This window comes from Hyaena hyaena, unplaced genomic scaffold (assembly GCF_003009895.1).
Source record: "Hyaena hyaena isolate Hyena2069 unplaced genomic scaffold, ASM300989v1 scaffold_30, whole genome shotgun sequence".
NCBI classification, from domain to species: Eukaryota; Metazoa; Chordata; class Mammalia; order Carnivora; family Hyaenidae; genus Hyaena; species Hyaena hyaena.
Window position 1 is genome coordinate 2,871,101 of NW_024080662.1, and position 22,584 is coordinate 2,893,684.

General features: G+C 44.6%; 1 protein-coding gene across 1 annotated transcript in view; it reads right to left on the reverse strand.

Annotated features, from left to right (window-relative positions):
• PTPN23 (protein tyrosine phosphatase non-receptor type 23) overlaps positions 1-17,980 on the reverse strand; it is a 32,418-nt gene extending 14,438 nt beyond the window's left edge. Inside the window, exons 1-2 of the mRNA XM_039228167.1 lie at positions 17,822-17,980; positions 8,095-8,169 (exon numbers count right to left, since the gene is read on the reverse strand). Of these exons, the coding sequence (XP_039084098.1) occupies positions 8,095-8,169; positions 17,822-17,905 (159 nt within the window). The 5' untranslated portion in view covers positions 17,906-17,980. The remainder of the gene's footprint in view (positions 1-8,094; positions 8,170-17,821) is intronic.
• Between the last annotated feature and the right edge of the window lie 4,604 nt (positions 17,981-22,584).

The following is a 22,584-nucleotide window of genomic DNA, read 5'->3' on the forward strand; positions in this document are numbered from 1 at the left end:
AAAAAAAAAAAAAAAAAACAACCATCTTAAAGATCCTCAAAGAACTGGGGCACCTAGGTAGCTCAGTCAGTTAAGCATCCAACTTCAGGTCAGGTCATGTTTTCATGGTTTGTGAGTTCAAGCCCCACATCAGGCTCTGCACTGACAGCACAAAGCCTGCTTTGGATCCTCTGTCTCCCGTCCTCTCTCTCCCTCCCTCCCTCTCTCTGCCCCTCTCCAGTTTGTGTGCTTGCTCTCTCAAAAATAAACATTAATAGGGGCACCTGGGTGCTCAGTTGGTTAAGTGTCCGACTTCGGCTCAGGTCATGATCTCATGGTTCATGGGTTCGAGCCCCGTGTCGGGCTCTGTGCTGACAGCTAGCTCAGAGCCTGGAGCCTGCTTCGGATTCTGTGTCTCCCTATCTCTCTGACCCTCGCCTGCTCACACTGTCTCTCTCTCTCTCTCTCTCTCGGAAATAAATAAAACATTAAAAATTTTTAAAAAACATTAATAAAAATAAATTTTTAAAAAAGATGCTCAAAGAACTAAAGGAAGATGTGGAGAAGGTCAAGGAAACAATGTAAGGAAAAATGGAAATATCAACAAAGGGAAAAGGTAAAAAGAAACCAAAATAAAATAAATTCTGAAGCTGAAAAGTACTGTAGATACACTGAAAAATTCACCACTAGCCTGAAAAGCAAATTTCCACAGACAAAAGGATCAGTGGACTTGACAACAAGATAACTGAATTTACCAAATCTAAGGAATAGAAAGAGAAAATACTGAATGAAAGTGAACAGAGCCTAAGGGACCTGTGAAGACACCTTCAAGCAGACCAACAAAAGCATTGCAGAAATTCCAGAAAGAGAAGAAAGAAAGGGACAGAGAAAATATTTGAAGAAACAATGGCCTAAAACTCCCTAAATTCAATGAAAGACATGAAGCTTAAAAAACTCCAAGCAGGATGAACTCAAAAGATCCGCACCAAGACACACTGCAGTCAAACTGTCAAAAGCCAAAGACAACGAGAATCTGGAAAGCACCAAGAGAGAAGTGACTCATCACATACAGGGGATCCTCAATGAGCTTCTCAGCAGATCTCTCATCAGGAACTCTGGAGACCAGAGGCAGGAGATCCATACATTCAAAGCACTGAAAGAAAACAACCTGCCAAGGCAGATGGGTGGCTCAGTCAGTTAAGTGCCTGACTCGATCTCAGCTCAGGTTTTGATCTCAGGGTCCTAAGTTCAAGCCCTGCACTGGGTTCCACAGTAAACATGGAGCCCTACTTTAAAAAAGGGGCGGGGGGAACCCTGCCAACCAAAAATCCTATATCCAGCAAAACTGTCCTTCAAAACCGAGGAGACATTAAGACATTCCCAGATAAACAAAAGCTGAGCAAATTCACTACCACCAGATCTACCTGGCAAGAACTGCTAAAACAAAGCCCACTTGATAGTAACCTGGAGTCATAGGAAGAAATAAAGATCACAGTAAACGTACATACATGGGCAATTATAAAAGCTAAAATTATTTTATCAATGGTGTATGATTCCACTTTTGTTTTCCACATAAGAGACTAATACATTTCAAAAAAGGATAAAATTTGGGGTGCCTGGGTGGCTTAGCCAGTTAAGTGTCTGACATTGGCTCAGGTCATGATCTCACAGTTTGTAGGTTCCAGCCCCGCATCGGGCTCTTTCCTGAATCACAGTGGACAATTAGAAAATGAAATAAGAAAAGACAATTCCATTTATGATAGCATCAAAAAGAATAAATAATACAGAAGTAAACTTAGCCAAGAAAGCAAAAGACTGAAAACTACAACATTTTGCCAAAAGTTTCAAAATTAAAGACATAAATAAATGGATATCCACATTCATGTATTAAAAAAACTTAATATTATTAAGGTGACAGACCTCCCCCTAAATGATCTACTTTTTTGGATTTTGATTTTTAGGGAGTCAATGAAATCCTTATCAGAATCCCAATGGCATTTTTTTTTGCAGAAACAGAAAAATTCATTCTAAAATTCATATGGAATCTCAAAGGACTCCAAAGAGCCAAAACAATCTTGAAAAAGAAGAACAAAGCTGAAGATCTTACAATTGTTAATTTAAAAAAAAATTTTTTTTTTACTGTTTATTTTTGAGAGAGCGCGCGCGAGCAAGCATGAGCAGGGAAGGGGCAGAGAAAGAGGGAGACACAGAATCCAAAGCAGGCTCCAGGCTCTGAGACGTCAGCATAAAGTCCAATGCGGGGCTTAAACTCACAAACCGTGAGATCACGGCCTGAGCTGAAGTTGGACAATCAACTGACTGAGAGCCACCCAGGTGTCCCTCACAAGTGCTAATTTCAAAACTTATTACAAAGCTACAATAATTGAAACAATGTGATACTGCCATAAAGAGACTATGCACTAATGGAACAGAAGAAAGAACGGAGAAATAAACCCTTGCCTATATGATATTATGGGAAAAACTGTACTGCCCCCAATTGCTATGTTGAAGTCCTACCCACCCCCATTATCTCAGAATGTGACTGTATTTAGAGACAGTCTATACCTTAAAGAGGTAAAGTAAACTGAAATTATACAAATGGGCCCTAGTCCTTCCAATATGACTGTTGTCCTTATAGAAAGAGATTAGGACACAGACATGCACAGAAGGACAACTACGTGAAGATATAGGGAGAAAATGGCCATCCACAAGCTAAAGAGAGAGGCCTCAGAAGAAATCAACCCTATCAACACTCTGACCTCAGACTTCTAGCATCTAGAACTGTGAGAAAATAAATGTGTTATTTAAGCCACCAGTCTGTGGTACTTTGTTATGGTAGCCATAGTAAACTAATACATGGGGTCACATGATTTTTGACAACGGTGCCATTCAATGGGTGACAGTCTTTTCAACAAATGGTGCTGGGAAAACTATAATCCACACACAAAAGAATGAAGTTGGACCCTTACTTTATACCGTTTACAAAAATAAATTCAAATTGGATCGAAGACCTAAATGTAAGAGCTGAAGCTATAAAACTCTTAGAACCAACAAAGGAGGGAAATTTTTGTGACACTGGATCTGGCAATGATTTCTTGGGTAGAACTCCAAAGCAAAGCACAGGAAACAAGAGAAAAAATAAACAGGACCTACACCAAAAGTTAAAACTTCTGAACATCAAAGGACACAATCAACAGAGTGAAAAGGCAACCCATGGAAGAGGAGAAAATATTGGCAAATCATGTATCTGATAAGGAGTTAATATATCAGAATATATAAAAAAAACTCCTACAACATAACAAAAACTCTGGCCAAAAATGGGCAAGGGACCTGAAAAGACATTTCTCCAAAGCAGATATACAATAAATACATGAAAAAATAAGAACACTGATCATTAGGGAAATGCAAAGTCAAAACTACAATGAGATACCGTCTCACACTCCTCAAGATGACTACTATAAAAAAGACGGAAAATAATGTGTGCTGGCAAGGACATGGAGAAACTGCTGGTGTACACTGCTGGTGGAAATGTAGAGGTAATTCTATTTTTTTTGTCTTTTTTTAGAAATGTTTTATTTATTTCTAGGAGAGAGAGAGAGAGAGACAGCATGAGCAGGGGAGGGTCAGAGAGAGAGGGAGTCACAGACTCTGAAACAGGCTCCAGGCTCTGAGCTGGCAGTCAGCACAGAGCCCGACGCAGGGCTCAAACCCGAACCCTGAGATCATGACCTAAGCGAAAGTCGGACGCTTAACCGACTAAGCCACCCAGGCGCCCCGGTAATTCTATTTTTGGTTCCTCCAAAAATCACAAACAGAATTATCATATGAACCAGCAATTCCATTTCTGGGTATATGCTCAAAGAATTGAAGGCAGGGTCTCAAACATATATTTATACATCTATGAGCATTACACATACAACCCATTCACACCCACAGTGGCATTATTCACAATAGGCTAAAGGTGGAGGCAACCCTCTTAACTAAGACAACAATGAAGTTTGCTGCACCGATTGGTTCTTCCTTTCATGAACGATTTTTCTGTAGCACGTAATGCTGCTTAAGAACATTTAACCCACAGCAGAACTTCTTTCAAAATTGTAGTCAACCTTCTCAATCCCGCTGCTTTTTTATCAATTAAGCTTATGTGATACTCTAAATCCTATGTTGTCATTTCAACAATCTTCACAGCATCTTCACCCGTATATTCCAGCTCCAGAAACTTTTTTTTTTGCTCATCCATTAGAACCAACTCCCCATCCATTCAAGTTTGATCATGAGATTGCAGCACTTCAGTTCCATCCTCAGGCTCCACTTCTAGTTCTCTTGCTGTTTTCACCACATCCGTGGTTACTTCCTCCACTGAAGTCATGAAGCCCTTGAAGTCATCCAGGGCTGGAATCCACTTCTTCCAACTCCCATGAACCTTGATATTTTGACTTCTTCCCATGAATCACGACTGTTCTTAATGGCATCTAGAATGGTAAATCCGTTCCAGGTTTTCAATTTACTCTGCCCAGATCCATTAGAAGAATCACTATCTATGCAGCTATAGCTTTAGAAATAAATTTCTTAAAAGGGTGCCTGGGTGGCTCAGACAGCTCAGTGTTCAACTTTGGCTCAGGCCATAATCTTGCAATTCGTGGATCTGAGCCCCTCACTGGGCTCTGTGCTGACAGCTCAGAGCCAGGAGCCTGCTTCAGATTCTGTGTCTCCCTCTCTCTCTACCTCTCCCCTGCTCATGCTTTATCTCTTTCTCTCTCAAAAATAAATAAGCATTAATTTAAAAAAATAAAAAAAAATTTAAAAGGAGGGGCACCTGGGTAGCTCAGTCGGTTAAGCATTCGACTTTGGCTCAGGTTATATCTCATGGTTTGTGAGTTCAAGCCCCATGTTGGGCTCTGTGCTGACAGCTCAGAGCCTGGAGCCTGTTTCAGATTCTGTGTCCCCCTCTGTCTGCCCCTCCCCCGCTCATGCTCGCTCGTTCTCTCTCTCAAAAATAAGTAAACACTTAAAAATTTTAAAAAAAAATTGTATTTCTTAAAGAATAAGCTTGAAAGTCAAAATTAATTCTTGATCCATGGGTTACAGAACAGATGTGTTAGCATAAAAACAACATTTATCTTGTATGCTTCCATCTTGTGTGACCATGTACATTGTCAATGAGCAGTAATATTTTGAAAGGAATCATATTTTTTGAGCAGTTCTCAACAGGAGCCTTAAAATACAGTAAACTACGTTGTAAATACATGTGCTGCCATCCAGGCTTTGTTTTTCCATTTACACAGCCTGTCCTTTGAAGCTTTAAAGCCAGACACTGACTTCTCCCTAGCTGTCATAGTCCTGGATGGCATCTTCTTCCAACAGAAGGCTGTTTTGTCTCCACTGAAAATCAGTTGTTGGCTACCTTCATGAATTATCTTAGCCAAACTTTCTGATCACTTGCTGCAGATTCTACATTAGCACTTACCGCTTCACCTTGTACTTTTCTGTTAGGGAGATGGCTTCTTTCTTTAAATCTCATGAACCAACCTGTGTGCTTCAAACTTTACTTCTTCACCTCTCTCAGCCTTCACAGAACTGAAGAGAGTAAGGACCTTGCTCTGAACTAGGCTTTAGCTGAAGGGAATGTTGTGGCTGGTCTGATCTTCTATCCAGACCACTCAAACTTCCTCCACATCAGCAATGGTTCATGTGGTTCTATCATCAATCATGTGTTCACTGGAGGAACACTTTTAATTTGCTTCAAGAACTTTTCTTTTGCATTCACAACCCGGCTACCTGGAGCAAGGGGCCTGCCTACCTTTCAACCTTTCAGTCAGTCTTGGCTTTCAACATGCCTTCCTCCCTAGGCTTTATCATTTCTAGCTTTTGATTTAATGAGAGACATGTGACTCTTCCTTTCACTTGAAAACTTAGAAGCTATTATAAGGTTACTAATTGGCCTAATATCAATATTGTTGTGTCTCAGGGAACATGGGAGACTCAAGGAAAGAAAGACAGGGGAAGAGCCGGTCAGTGGAGCAGTGAGAACACACCTGGCATTTACTGATTAAGTTCACAGTCTCATGGAGTTTGTGGTGCCCTAAAACAATTACAATAGTAGCATCAAAAATCGCTGATCACAGATCAATGGGGTGCCTGGCTGGCTCAGTTGGCAGAACATGGGACTCTTGATCTTGGGGTTATGGGTTCTAGCCCCATGATGGGTTCTTAAAAATAAAATCTTAAAAAAAAAACAAAAACACCAGTATCTGTGGAGCACAATAAAGCAAAGCACAATACAAAGTATGGGCATGCCTAGGGGCACCTTGGGTGGCTCAGTTGGTTGAGCTTCCAATTCTTGGTTTCAGCTCAGATCATGATCTCATGGTTTGTGGGTTCAAGCCCTGCATTCCGGCTCTGTACTGTCAATGCATAGCCTGCTTGGGATTCTGTCTCTCTCCCTCCTCCACTCTCACTCTGTGTCTCTCTCAAAATAAATAAATAAGCTTAAAAAAAAAAAGATATCTTAAAGAAAAAAAAAAGGTACCCCTGTATAAAATAGAAAAACAGTGGCTCAGTCAGTTAAGTGTCCAACTTCGGCTCAGGTCAGGGTCTCACAATATATGGTTTGAGCCCTGTGTTGGGGTCTGTGCTGACAGCTCAGACCCTGGAGCCTGCTTTGGATTCTGTATCTCCCTCTCTCTCTGCCCCTCCCCCACTCGCATACTATCTCTTGCTCTCAAAAATAAATATTAAAAAAAATAGTTTAATAAAATAAAATTAAAAGATAAAATAGAAAAATGGGCAAAGGACATTGAAGATTTCTAAAAGAAGGCATACAACCAACACACTAACAATTGTGAAACCTCACTATTAGTGAAATAACTGAAAACTAAAATCAAATACCCTTTTCAACTACCAGACTGCCAGAACTGAAAAGTAACAGCAGGAGTAAGCACGTATACCATAGTCGGGGGTGCACAGGAAAACAAGTACATCCATCTGCCCACTAATTCCTACAGAAACAATCCCATATGCACCCAATTATGCACAGACAAGGATGATATTCACAGTGCCGAAAAACAAAATAACCTAATGTTCTCTGAGACAAGACTAATTGAATTACAGCGCAACGTGATTACAGGACATTAAAAATACTATTCTACATTCATCGATACAGAAACAAATCTACTATATGTTAAGTGAAAAAAAGCAGACTACATAAGCAGTTTGGGTGGTCTATGATCCTACTGTGGTTTTACATAAGTATACACAGTTGACACTTAAACACTGTGGGGGGGAGGGGCAGAGGCACTGACCCCCACACAGTCAAAACTCCACTATAATTTTTGACTTTCCAAAAACTTAACTACTAATAGCCTATTGTTGACCGGAGCATCACTGATTATAGTCAATTAACACAAATTTTGTATGTTATGTGTATTATACACTGTACTCTTACAACGAAGCTAGAGAAAAGGAAATGTTAAAGAAATCCCAAGGAAGGGGTGCCTGGGTGACTCGGTTGAGCATCAGACTCTTGGTTTCAGCTCAGGTCATGATCTCACAGTTTTGGAGTTCAAACCTCAAGTTGGGCTCTGTGCTGACAGCATGGAGACTGCTTGGGATCCTTTCTCTCCCTCACTCTTTGCCATTCCCCTGCAGGCAAGCTCGCTCTCTCTCTCTCTCTCTCTCTCAAAACAAACTTAAAAAAATCATAAGGAAAACACATTTACAGTCCTATACTATAAAAAAAAAAATGCATGTAAGTGGACACACACAGTTCAAACCCATGTTGTTAAAGGGTCAATCATACACACACACATATAATTATAACATATAAATATATATTAAGTTACACGAGTAATATATATACAATATATTTAAATATAAATATATAAATTTTATATAAATGTCTATAAAGTATCAAATATATATGCAAGAATTTGCAAGAAGGATGTTTAAGATTGTTTATCCTTTACTTTTTTGCATTTTTAAACTTTTCTATCATTAATTTTGCTTTTACAGAGCAAAAAATACTAAATTAGAAAAAGAACACAGTTCCAGGTGGTTTCTTTACCTCCCTATCAAACCAATCCTGTTCATATGTGCATAAAAATACTATCCTCCTACCTGTCTGAGCAACTCTAGCTTCTTCAGTTCCTCATTGTAGGCTTCTGGGTTCTCTCCATAATTCTTCAGGACAAACTAGAGAGACAGAGAGAGAAGGGAAAGACATAAACCAGGAATACAGAACATTCCGCCGCTCCCACTCTTGCCCGGAGTCCTTGGCTGTCACCAGGCAGGGCTCAAGGTTGGGTCCAGACCCACAAGCATGAGCTTACCTCCTGGTCCACAGGGACCTCTACCTCAATAACAGGGCATCACTAAGAAGCTGCCCATGAGAGTCATGGTCTGACCAGGAGAGCCTCCACCTTTGAGCAAAATGGAAAGTAAGACTGGATGACCCTACATCAGCACCCTGGCTCGTCTTCATCATGCTACCGCCCTCTCTGTAAAGCCCACGACTCTGGCAGGTCAGGAACTGGGGAACTTACCTGGCTGAAATTGGATCCTACTGAGCATCCCAAAACAGGCCACAAATTCAAGCCTCCCTCAAGGATTGAACCCCGTTGTGTTCAGGGACCACAACTATAATCCCAACCCAACAACAAACAGGCAAGAGATACCAAATAAGAGGGGGAGTGCAAAGCCTTCTTCACCAGCCAGCGCCTCTTGCTAGGAAAAGGCACCACAGAATAAAGGATTTACAGAAGGACAGGCCCACAGGAGTGTGATGGGAATGATCCAGACAGGAGATGGGAAAGTCACTACCTGCATCAGAGAGGGAACTGGTACACCTGCCCACAACAGCGCTCACCACCTCAGGAGCTGACACTTAGGACAATAGCACACTCATCGGTCTGGAGGCACAGCCTCGACCAAAAGACCCCTTGTTCACCTAAGATTAAGAGACTAAGGCAGGTGGAACTACCACTACTGCAGCTCCTACTGCCTGAGTCAGCAATCTGGGTGGGGGGAGGGGGCAGATGCACCCCTTCCACAAACACTGGGCACTGATGCCCACCTCATAGGTTCCCTGAGGTTCAAAGACCGAAAAGAGGTGGCCTCTCTGTCCAGTGGCAGGCTCGCACCATGTCTGTGGCCCACTCACCTGGTCTGAAGTCCCTTCCCAGGACCTATCCCACATGGCTAGGGAATTAGCCACATGGAAACCCGGAAGGCTGTGTAACAGCTCCCACCTGCCCTGGCAGGGAAAGCGAGAAGAGGGACAGGCAGAAGGGAGGCTACTGCTCAATTTGTTTCAGCATCACCCAGTCACATTCCCAAACCTCTGACCCTGACCCCTCTTCTGTTGGCTTTACTTCCTGAAAGTCCCACGTGTCCATGAGCTCTCCTTTCTATCGTCTTGCAACCCCTTCAAAACTATCCCTGACCCAGAGGCCAGAATGATCTTTCTAGCACAACTCCAACGTCACTCCTAACTTCAAAGCCTCTGAAACACACACACACACACACACACACAAACACACACACACACACACACAAACACACACACACACACACACACACACACACACACCTGGGGGGAAAAAAATAAACCAAAACACGCTTTTCTCAGGATAGTGAGATTATAAGAAAAGAGTTGCAATCTAAAGAGAAAAATTATAATCTGAAAAGAAGGTGCAACAGTGGCTCTCCAAAGCCTACAAGTGCAAATCTAATCTCCTAGGCACAGAGTTCAGGGCTCTTCACAAACTACTCCCAACAGCCTTCAAAGACTGTCCTCTAGCACCTCCCAGGGACACCCAGCCAGCCGTGGAATTGCTGCTCCCAGGTCTCAATGCCTGTCCCCATGTTGTACCTCTTCTCTATTAAAGACTCAGATGAAATGTCACTTTCTTGAACTTCAGCTGCTGCCGTCTCTACATTCTAAACATGCCTTCATCAGACTGTGCCTTGTGGCAGGGTCATGCCAGTGACATCCCTCCAATCCACACCAAATAATGAGCGCATCAGGAACAGCAGGGGCCTCATTAGTACGTGTTAGATACTCAGCAAATGGTTGCCTTTGCAGGAAATGCAGATGATGGATAAACAAAGTGAAAATACTAAAAGGAGACACTCAGAAAAATTCAGAAGATGGGACATTCTGCCCAACCCAGGTTCTGAAAAAAATCAAGGTATGGGGGTGAGGGTAAGCAGGAGACTATTTTAAAAGATTAAAGAAACAGAACTAAATACAATATGGGAACCCTGGCTGAATCTGAATTTGGGAGGAAGAAGAGTCTTAAAAAATGTTTGGGGGTGGGGGCACCTGGCTGGCTCAGTCGGTAGAGTGTGCAACTCTTGATCTCGAGGTTCTAAGTTTGAGCCCTATGTTGGGTGTAGATCACATAGAAATAAAATCTTGGGGGGGGGGGGCGCCTGGGTGGCTCAGTCGGTTAAGCGTCCGACTTCGGCTCAGGTCATGATCTCACAGTTCGTGGGTTCAAGCCCTGCGTCAGGCTCTGTGCTGACAGCTAGCTCAGAGCCTAGAGCCTGTTTCAGATTCTGTGTCTCCCTCTCTCTCTGACCCTGGCCTGTTCATGTTGTCTCTCTCTCTCTCTCTCAGAAATAAATTTTTTAAAATAAGAAAAAAAAAAAGAAAATCTTGGGAAAAAATGCTTTGGGGACAATACGTGAAATTTTAATATAAATCATAGCAGAAAATTTTTGTGGATTTTGTGATGATTATACAGTTAAGCAGGAGAATATCCCTACTCTTAGGATGTGCTGAGATGTATACAACTTACTTTCAAAGGTTCACGGGATATGTATGTATACACACACACACAATGTTTTCTAAAAAGAGAGACACATACAGAGAGAAAACACACAAATATGTGAACTATCAAAACTAGGTAGAGAGAATTTGGATGAGCACTGCATTATTCTTTCAATTTTTCTGTATGTTTGAAGTCTGGAAAACAAATGTTTGAAGAGTTGTTGAAAAACTAAATGGTACCTGAAAAACACTTTCCCCTGTGTCTGTGGCTCTTAGCCTTCTGTAAGTCCTTTGACAACATGACAAAAGCCATGAAAGAAATCTCCCTAGAAATAGTCAACTATGCACAAACACAAAAATGTGCAAACAATTTTAGGAGTTCGCAGACGCTCTGAAGCCCATTTATGGGCTCCTTGTTTACAATCCTTGCTTGGATCTAGCCAAACCTCTTCTTCTCAACCAGCCCTCCAAAAACCATAAAAATAAAGCGTGGCCTGAGCTGTAAGGTAAAACTTGACTAAAATGGGAATGTGTCCCTTGGTTAATTCCCTTCTGGTAAGAGATTTTAGATTAACAGTACACACAGCCTGGAGGCCCCAAGGGGTAGAGGGATACTGGAGTCCTAGAAACAAGGATTCTCCTGACATTGCTAAAAACACCTGTCCTTGCTGTTCACACACGGTGAAGGAGAAAGGTTGCCTCTAACTCCAGTAAATCATCCCTAGAAGTCACCTTCTACCTGTGTCTCACTCCTCCTGCAAGATCAGCAGCAGCAAACTGAGCTCCTGCCACATGCCAGGCACTGCGGTGAGGACCTAACAAGTCTCTCAAACCCCATAACAACCCAAAGCAGTAGATACTATTATCATCACCATTTTACAGATGAGGAAATGAAGAAACTGAGGCAAAGAGGTTTTAGGGCATTTGCTGAATTCACAGCACTAATAACTGATGGAGCAATAACTAAAACCCAGACTCCAGAGCCCAGGTTCTTAATCACGCATTAGAACGATCCATTTCCTATATTTTTAATACAGTTCTCATAAATAATTCTGAAGAAAAGGTTAGAGAAAATGAATCTCTAGCCACACAGTGAATCTCATAGCCACAACAGAGCAGCCAGGTTACTTTTTAAACTCTGACAAAATCCTCCATGACTGTAGAGCATTCGTTCCCCCACTGAACAGAGGAAAAAGGTTAGCTGAAGGTTCTAGAGTAAAAAACAGAGACCCATCTTGCAGTCTACATTCTACAGAGCTCAGAACAAAGTGTGGTCAGGATTTGAAGCTCCTGACAGTCTGAGAAGGCAGGCCCAAAAGCAGGTAGACCCTGGATACTGCCACCGCAGAAGGCAACGACAGGACCCCAGTGCACCCACACAACCAACAGCCAGTTAGGGCTACCAGGATCGGAGAACCTCCAGAGCCCCGTCAGGCTTTGAAACAGTTGGAGAGCCTTTTCTGAGGAAACAGTAAGACCTATAGATAGGTCTACATTAACTGAGAGCACGTCTAGGGATCAGAGTCACTTGGGGAGGGGGAGGGGAAGGAAGGAGTTACAAGTGCAAAACAATGAGAATGCAAAGGTCATTTCCAGGGAGAAATATCAATAAGTATGTCAGGATCTCTGATAGGGACTCACACGCATTAATTCTCGATTCTCACAAGCTTAGGAGGTATAGTATTTCCATGTTATAGGTGAGAAAAATAAGGACCAGATTAGTTATATAATCATTTGTAGCCCTGAAGCTCACCAAGCAATTAAGTGGAAGAAATGGGACCTAAAACAAGGTCTGATTCCAATGTCTATGGCATTTCCATGATACTACTCTGCTCTTTTACTGAGCAACTAATGGCACAGAATTTTGTAGGCAGATCAGATCACATTCATCACAGATAAGAAACATTCATCCTGGGTCCTGCCATTCTTTTGCAGACTGGAAAAATGGGAACTAGAGATTAGCAATGGCTGTGCTAGAACTCCAAGCCAGATTTCCTGACTCCTGACCCAAGGATATTCCTTTTGTGCACTCTCTCTAGTATTAGCATGTTCTCAATCTTCTGTGTACGCTTCTTCCCCACCCCAAGATGTTGGCAGTATCTAGCTTTTGCTCTTAATTTGACAGAACATCTTGGAATTTCATGGTGCTAATTAAAGCAATTATCCAAGAAGAAAAGAGAATAAAAGGCATCACATGTGTAAACATTACCTTTGTTCACTACACATATATTTCCTTTCTCTCCACTTGCAAGGATTTACTCAAATATGGGGAACTCCTTGGGCTGGTCCACGGAAACACACATAAAACTAAGTCCCACATAGTATCATTATGTATTACTAATAAATACAATACAGTATATGCTTTGCTACTGAACTTCACATGAGATTACTTTTATTCAGAGAAGAGTTTTATTGCCCCTTGGTGTCAGCAAACCTAAAACCAAGTCAGAGGCCAACAGCACTGAGGATGAGAACAGACTTTCATCCTCGCCTAGTCTAACCCCTACCCCTACACTCGAATCTCTTCCACATCTCTCCTAAACAACACCAACAAGGACAACTCAAGTTACATCTCCTGGCAGGTGTTAGAACTAGACTAGGGCATTCAACCAACACTTGGCAAGCATTTTCCACACGTAAGTATTTATTACTTCCCGAGGAAAGGGAAGAATCTGAAGTGAAATGGATGCAGGCTTTTGGTGTATGAGATTCAAGTCAGAGAAGAGCGAACTGGACAGTGCACGTCATCTGTTTCTGGAGCCATTCAGCTCTAAAACACAAGTGGGCATACAGGCTTGGTGACTCCAGATCTGTGGTAAGAGAAAAGACAGGTCATCACCACAGGTAATTGGCAATGTCCCATGCTCCTCACTGCTGAGGAGGCAGGGCCCTCTTTTAGGCCTCTGGCCATCTGATTTCCTTTTCTGTGTATGGAGCAAGCACTTCAAAAGAGTCAGCTATCCCATGGGAAGTCGTGAAGGACAGGGGAGGGGACGTGAGGGGATCCCACAAACCTGAAAACGAGGCTTTACGTACATGTGAATAAGATGAAGAGTAAGAAGAGGTAAAAAGAGTGAGCACTCTGTGGTGGAAGTCAACTAAGTGTTAACAGTGGTGAGTCTGGTCTGAATATGGGAGTATGGTACAATAGCCAGGCAGCTAACGGGGCCCTGAGGAGGCATGGTTCAACCTGAGTGATGAACAGGAGGAAAGGGATTCCAGAAGGGACCAGAGCAAGAACAATGATGAGATGTGGAAGGAAAAGATACTGAAAGTTCCTATAGGAGAGGCCTGGGAGAATGAATTAGGGAAGCAGGCTAAAGCCAAGTGGTGGCAGGCCTAGAACAGCAGGCAGATTCTCTGAAGGAACCTGGTGGAAAAGTGGAGATTCAGATATCAATCCAGGAGAGACTGGGGAGGAGAGAGGCCAAGAAGCCACTGAGTTGGCAGGGTGGCTACTACCTGATACATCTGCCCTTGAGGACAGGTTACCAAGTAGATCATTAGAAGGTAAGCTCTAGGAAGCCAGGAATTTTTATTCTAACATATAGCCCTGTAACATATAGCCCTGAATTCCCAGGGATGGCACATATAGTCACTCAATAATAACTATTTGTTCAATGAATCAGAGATGGATGTTAACATCTAACTCCAAGTGAGCTTGACTTAAGCTCTAGTGCAGTTGATTAAAGGCAGGTGCTTGAGACCAGAAGAGGAAACAACTTCAAACACCAACACTTGTCACCAAAATCACTCAGTGATGAAAAGTACAAGTCAGCCTTCATTAGTTTCCAATGAGTCAGCACTCTGGGCTCCAAAGCACTGGAAACAAAGTGAGGAGACAGCAGCATTTTCCCACTAAAAAATTATGTGGGTCCAGGTATCCCAACTAAAGCTTGGTACTGCTGTTCAAAGCCAGCTTGCTGTTCTCTTGGCTCTTACTTACATTATTCCATGACCATCAGGAGCGAAAACTAATACTAGGCATTATGAAAGGTCTTTTCAACAGCTCAGGACTCACAAAGAAACCATTTAGCTATCTGGAAAATTCCTATTCATCCTTCAAAACCCACCAAGCCTTCTCTGATGGCCCCTCCTTAGGCTGGCACTGGTACAGTGCATGTACACTTCCACTGATAATACCATTTAGTTTGTAAATGTCCTCTACTAAACTGAATTCCTAAAAATAAATAAAGAACGAACAGTCTCGGGGCGCCTGGGTGGCTTAGTCGGTTAAGCATCCGACTTTCACTTAGGTCATGATCTCGCGGTTCGTGGGTTCAAGCCCCGCGTCGGGCTCTGTTCTGACTGCCAGCTCAGAGCCTGGAGCCTATTTCAGAGTCTGTGTCTCCCTCTCTCTCTGACCCTCCCCTGCTCACGCTGCCTCTCTCTCTCTCCCCTAGAAATAAATTTAAAAAAAATATTTAAAAAAAAATAAATTAAATTAAAAAAAAAAAAAAAAGAACGAACAGTCTCAGTCATCTAAGTTACCAAGTGCTCAACAGGTTGACCTCAACAGAACCATTTTTACCCTAGTATCCTAAATTAAATTCTACCTCTTAGCTCCAAGTCATTGGGGAAGATTCCCACGGCTGAGAGAAAGGGTAGATGACAAGGGTACAAGTGGCAGAGGAGGGGCTCTAGGGCTGAGGAGAGGAGTCCAGGTCAGGAAGAGTTCCCAGGCTGCAGTGACTTCTGCTATCTTCTCTGCAGGAAGAGTTCCAGAGTACTCCCAGGGAGCTGGAATTCTCGAGCCCAGCCTACCCACAGGCTGCTATTCCTTTTCAGTGGGTTCATGCAAATACATGCCACAATCTTAACCTACCAAATAAATGGCAGTATCTTCCCCAATCCCAAAGAAAAGGAAACAAAAAGAGGTGATGTCTGCAAAATGAAATTTCTTCAGCATGTTACCACCTCAGACTAAATGGTGATGAGCAACTACTCCAGAGAAGTCATTACTCACACAAAACCTTACTGGTTAGGCAAGAGTGATCAGAGTATCAAAGAGTAAGTTTAAAAAGAAAAAAACCTCCTAGGATTTTCTGGGCTAGTATTTTATCCACTGGATTTCCATACATTTATGTCACCATGTCAAAATTCCCTTTCAATTGTCATTCAATCATTTGAGAAATGCTCTCCTGAACACCAACTATGTAGAGGGGACCCTGCTAGGCATCGAGGAGCATGGAGAAGAGAAGGGAAAGAGTAATCCAGATGAGAGGATTAAAGGCTGAAAGAAGACTTTTGGAAGAGACAGAATTTAAACTGGACCTTGAGGGGTGCCTGGGTGGCTTAGTCGGTTAAGCGTTCGACTTTCGCTTAGGTCATGATCTCACAGTTCGTGGGTTCGAGCCCCGTGTCGGGCTCTGTGCTGAATGCCAACTCAGAGCCTGGAGCCTATTTCAGAGTCTGTATCTCCCTCTTTCTCTGACCCTCCCCTGCTCACGCGGTCTCTCTCTCTCTCCTAGAAATAAATAAAAATAAAATAAAATGTTTAAAAATAATAAAAAAAATAAACTGGACCTTGAAAGATGGGCAGAGCTAATACACAGACATTAAGGAAGGATTCCATCCCCATCCCACAGGACAAAGATGAGAGTTCTTCTGGGTGGGAAGAAATCCACAACCAAAGGCAGAGAAGAGCAAATATACAGAGAATGTTAAGGGAACAGCAAATGGCTGACTGTGAACCGAATCTGTAACAGAAATACATAGATCAAGCACACACTGGGCCCTCAAAAAATACTGAAAGAACTAGGGCTAGTCAGGCAGAACTCTGAACGGGTTGGGACTGAACTAGAAAACAAAGGAGTTTTGTTGTGTTTTAGAAAAAGTCATCTGATTGTACTTGGATGAAAGAGTAGATAGAAGACCAAAGTCGGGAGGAAAGGTAACAAATCTCTCAACTTTTAGATTAATCTAACTTCCTGTCTTTACAAATGAGGAAACAGGTTCCCAAAGAGATTTAATGATGGAATCAAAGGAATACAAACTGAATGTCTGAACCAAGGCAGTGGCGGTGTCAAGAGAGGGAGGGAGACAATTTATTGGGGGAACTACTTCCAAACCTATGCTCTTTCTCCTATCCCTTTTCTTGAGCACCCTGCTTAGTGGCACATTGCCTAGATTACCTGGGACTTACTTTGGTAGCTGCTCTACCAAAACCACAAGGATGCCAACCTGCAACAACCTGGTTGTTCTTCTTCCCTTCTGCTCTGACCCACTGCAACTAGGTGGCCCTCTCCACGGAACATGGCTCAGAGGGCACCCGATGCTCATTCAACACACCTGGCCCCTCTCTGTACCAGCCGCACCTGAGCTCGCCACAGAGGTCCCTTCCTCCATCACCACCAAACCTGCCTGTGTTCCCCAACTAAAGGTTCGACACAACGACCGCAAAGGTTTCTTCAGGAGCTACAACTTTTTATCCCCTTTGGGCAGTTAAGAAAAGCACTAACCCTCCCCCTCGAAAGACAAGGAACTGTATCTTTTGGTCCAAGGGGTCTCCTGAAAATGGTTCTTCTTCTCAAGAGATCAGAGAGAATCGCACCAAGTGTCAGAGAGACCCCAAACGCAGAGGTCAGGCACTCCTCTGGCTCCCATCTTAAAGCGCACAGGCTGAGCCATCCCCGGCGTCCAGCCCAGTCCGCTCCCGGATAGACAGCGCACCGAGGGCACAGTTCAAACTAGACGATCAGGGCCGCCCACCGCTCCCCCGCGGGGCGGTCCCGGCGTGGAGGAGGGGCGGAGCAGAACTAGGTCCGGAGCGTCACACCGAGGAAGTCTGGTGCCTCGGTGAGAGCCGTGGATGGCCCGGAGCAGAAGTAGGGAAGCGGGTTTCGACACGGCTGCCGATGTTGGCCTCGAGAGGGCGAGGAGGGGAGAGGAATGTCTGCGGAGGGCGGGGGTCGAGGGCGGAGGGAGAGCCAGGCTGAGAAAAGCCAGTGGAGGCCCCTCCTGGCCTCACCCGACCCGGCGACCAGGGCCTAGGGAGATGGACGCGCAGGGGGCGTCACGCGCTGGCAGACGGAGCTACGCGAGAGAGGTGGGGGTGGGGGATGCACTTACCTTCTTTACGGCCGGCTGGAAGAGGAAGTCCCCGGCCTCCTTCAGGTCCAGCCAGATCATGGGCATGCGGGGCACGGCCTCCATGGCGGCTTACGCCCGCCGGCCACCGGGCCGCTCCCCTGGCTGCCCCAGCTGCTGCCTCAGCCTCGCGCCCCTCCCCGCCCCTCCACGCCGGAAGTCACTCGTCACGCGGGGCTGAAAATTGCACGCACGGCCTACTGGGAAATGCAGTCCTCCCCGGCGCAGCGTTCCGCACTAAGCGCAGTGGCCGTTGCGCATGCTCAGACTCCTCCGCGGGGGCGGGGGTTGGGGGGGGCGTGGAAGGCGAATCTCCAGCCCACTTTGAAAGGGTTTCTGGGAGTGATAGTCTTCCTCCACTTAGCTGCGAAGCTGGAGCGAGCTGGTTTCCTTCTCCCTAGCCAGGACCCGGGGCTTGGCGTTGGCCTTGGCGTTCCTGTGTCGGAGGAAGTGCGTTGGAGCCCATAAACTTAGGGGACATAAGTAGACTATGCTGTCGGGGACATAGAGGACAGGGGCAGGTGTTCTATAGAGATAAGGTGGCAAGGGGAGCCTAGCTGGCTCAGCTGGTGGAGGCTGCCACTCTTGGTCTCCGCGTTGTAAGTTCGAGCCCCAGGTAGGATGGAGAGATTACTTAAAAATAAAATCTTAGGGGTGCCTGGGTGCTTAGTCGCTTAAGCGACCGACCCTTGATTTCGGCTCAGGTCATGATCTCACAGTGTGTGAGATCAAGCCCCACTTGGGGCTCTGCGCAGGGAATTAGTGTTTAATGGGCATAGAGTTTAAGTATGGGATGATGAAATAGTTCTAGAGATGGATGGTGGTAATAGTTGGAAAACAATGTGAATGCACTTGATGCCAAAGTATATGGCTAAAATATAAACTTCATGCTAGGTATATTTTCCTACAATAAAAATTTTTTGAAAAGAAAATGCAGGGCCTTGCAGTTATTTTTTTAAGGGAAGGGGAAAATTGACCAGTACCTTAAAAGAGCTTATTTCTGGAGGACCACCTTGGGGTCACCTGGCCATAGGTGGAGGCATTGAAGATAATGCCCATGCTCTGAAAAATCCCAGCCAGGAGGAAGAGGAGAAAATTGCCCCAACACAGTTTATAGTAAATGAAATGCAGGAGCATAAAGTAGCTCATCTTGGGGTCCTCTGATGGTGAGGTAGTGGCCAGCCATAAGGGAATCACTAGACCTGGACACGTCAGCTGGGACCAGAGGAGGCTATGGCAATGGGAGATACAGCATAGCATTGCTGAGCAAGGAAAGAAGCAAGATTCAGGACATGGAACCATGGAAGCAGGCAGCTACGCAATTTGGCCACAGGACACAGAGTTCAGGCCCCAAGCATGTGACAGCAAGGGGTCAGGATTAAGCAGTTGCAGGTTAGTATGGACTGGAACAGTCAGAAAGGGACAGGACAGGTTGGGAGTAAGAAGCCTCCTTATAAAACAGGGAGGACCTAGGGGCGCCTGGGTGACTCAGTCGGTTAAGCGCCCCACTTCGGCTCAGGTCGTGATCTCACAGTTTGTGGGTTTGAGCCCCGCGTCCAGCTCTGTGCTGACAGCTCAGAGCCTGGAGCCTGCTTCAGATTCTGTGTCTCCCTCACTCTCTACCCCTCCGCTGCTCGTGCTGCCTCTCTCTCTCAGAAATAAATAAACATTAATAAATAAATAAAACAGGAAGGACCTAGAGAGGCAGGCATTCCAGGTGGGTGGAACTACAGCTACAAAAGAGATCTCTGACTAGGCTCCAGGATTCAAAGGAGCCAGACAGATGGGTCCCTACCTAGTTTCCTGGAGCAGCACCTTTGGCCCTATTATCCTTCTTTCCCCTAGCTTCACTCTCTCTTTTTTTTTTTTTAACTTTTTAAAAATGTTTATTTATTTTTGAGAGACAGAGACAGCATGAGCGGGGGAGGGGCAGAGAGAGAGGGAGACACAGAATCCAAACCAGGCTCTGAGCTGCCAGCACAAAACCTGATGCGGGGCTCGAACTCATGAACTGTGAGATTATGTCCTGAGCCAAAGTCAGATGCTTAACCGACTGAGCCACCCAGGTGACCCTCATTCTCCTTCTCTTTAGAATGGGGCCACCTTGTCCCCACATGGTGCTTCTGGGCTTGAACTACAATTACAGATACATAATTGAGTGTCAGAGTGTATTAATTCACTAGGGCTGCCATAATAAATGATCACAGACTGGGTGGCTTTAACAGCAGAAATGAATGTTTTCACAATTCTGGAGGCCACAAGTCTGAAATGAAGGTATTAGCAGGGTTGGTATCTTCTGAGCCCTCACTCTGGTTTGTAGATGGATGTCCTCTACCTGAGTCTTCTCATGGTCTTCCCTCTGTGCATGTCTGTGTCCTAATCTCTTAGGACATGAGTCATACTGGATTAGGGCCCACCCTCATGACCCCATGTTAAATTAATTACCCCTTTCTCCAAATACAGTTACATTCTGGGTCCTGGGGGTCAGTACTTCAACATATGAATTTGGGGGAGACCCAATTCAGCCTATAACACAGAGTCAGTGATGTAAAGGGCAATTGGTGTGAGACGTATCAAAAACCAAGAGGTCCTGTGAGGGCCTCGAATGTTGAGACAATGGATAGGGATAGGCCATTGGAGGTGAGACAGCAGAAAGGATGTCCCTGGGGTAAGAAGTGTCCTCCCAGTGCATGTATTTCCTCACAGGAATGGACAGAGTTGGGAGTCTGCGCAAGCCTAAGACTCCACAGGACTGAGGAAGAGTAGGACACATCACAAGGGGGCAGCAAACACCCCATTCAGCCAGATCAGTTCACCCCTTTCTCAACACAACCCCATCACACTCAGCAGGGCTGGAAGGTCCTTGAAGAGACACAGACATCCACCCCCATTTTATGGAAGTGGAAATTGAGGCCTGGATTGGTGAATGGATCCCTCAAGTCTCCAACCAAGTAAATGGTAGAGTCCAGGCTGCGCCTGGGTATCCTCCCTCCCAGCTTAATTATTCAACAAATATTGGGGCGCCTGGGTGGCTCAGTCAGTTAAGCTTCCAACTTCAGTTCAGGTCATGATCTCACAGTCTGTGGGTTCAAGCCCTGCGTTGGGCTCTGTACTGACAGCTCGGAACCTGGAGCCTGCTTTGGATTCTGTGTCTCCCTCTTTCTCTGCCCCTCCCCTGCTCATTCTTTGTCTCTGTCTCTCAAAATAAAGACATAAAAAATATATATTCAATAAATATTTACTCAACATCCCCTGTGCCCTGTGCCCTGTTCTAGGTGCCATTGAATAAAACAGGCAAAGATCAGGGTGCCTGGATGTCTCAGTCAGTGGAGCCACCAATTCTTGATCTTGGCTCGGGTCATGATTTCGCAATTTGTGAGTTCGAGCCCCAAGTCAGGCTCTGTAGTGGTAGCGCAGAGCCTGCTTGGGTTTCTGACTCTCCCTCTCTCTGCCCCTTCCCAGCTTGCAGTCTCTCCCTCTCTCTCAAAATAAATAAACTTTTTTTAAAAATTTCAAAAGATAAAACAGGTAAAGATCTCTGCCATCATGAGGTCACAATCTAGTGAGGGGTCGTAGACGTTAACAGAATAAAGAATATACGGTATGTTTGATGGCAAGGACAGCTATGGTAAGGCAAAAAATATAAAGCAGCAGAGAAAAGAGGAGGGGAGTAAGAGGAAATTTACAATTTTGTATCTTTTATACAGGGTAGTGAGGGAAAGATTCACTCAGAAGATACTATTTGAGCAGAGATCTAAGAAAGTAAAGGAGCAAGCGAGGAACATAGCTAGGGGAAGAGTCCTAGGAAAAGAGAATAGAAAATGCAAAGACCCTGAGCCAAGATTATGCCTGGAGAACAGTAAGGAGGCCAGAGTGCTGAGTCCTGGGTGTGTGGAAAACAGCAAGAAAAGGGGTCAGAGAGGATGGAGGTGAGGTGGGGGGTTGCAGATGGCATAGGGTCTCAAAAACCATGGTTCAGACTTGAGCTTTTACTTGGGTGGCCTGAGGAACCACGGGAGGGTTTGGCACAGAGGAGAGATGATCCGACCTAGGTTTATGGGTTACGCTGGCTGCAATACTGATGGACTGGGGAGGAGGGTGGTGACTCGGAGGAACGGCCCATACCAAGAACTCTGGATTCCCAAGACTCTGTTCTGGGCCCTACAGAGAGGAGGTAGGGGCAGAACTGCTGCTTTGGGGTTTTCAGAGAGGACCTGGATATGGGCATACACAGGAAACATGTGGGGTGCACTTGAGGAAAGAATATACCACAGGGGCAGAATGGGGGTAGTGGGCAGAGTGTGAATCTGGGGTGGGGGGGAGGGATGGACAGAGAGCCTAATGGGATAGGTGAGGAGAGAAGTCTTTCTAGAAGAAGAGAGGTTATCCTTACACTCAGTGCAACTCTTGTCAAACTCCCAGTGTGTGTGTGTGTGTGTGTGTGTGTGTGTAAGTTGACAAGATGTGTCTCAAATTTATATGGAACATCAAAGGCCTTAGAAGAGCGTATACAGTCTTAAAGAAGAGAAACAAAATGAGAAGACCTGTTCCACCAGATGTCTAATCCTGTTAGAAAGCTGAGTAATTGGAACAGGGTGGGTATTTGATCAGGAACATAACATTAGACCATCTGAACAGTGTAGAAAACCCAGTAACAGACCGAAGCCTTCCATCTTTTTAAATTATTTTTTAAAAGTTTATTTATTTATTTTGAGAGAGAGACAGAGAGAGAGAGAATCCCAAGC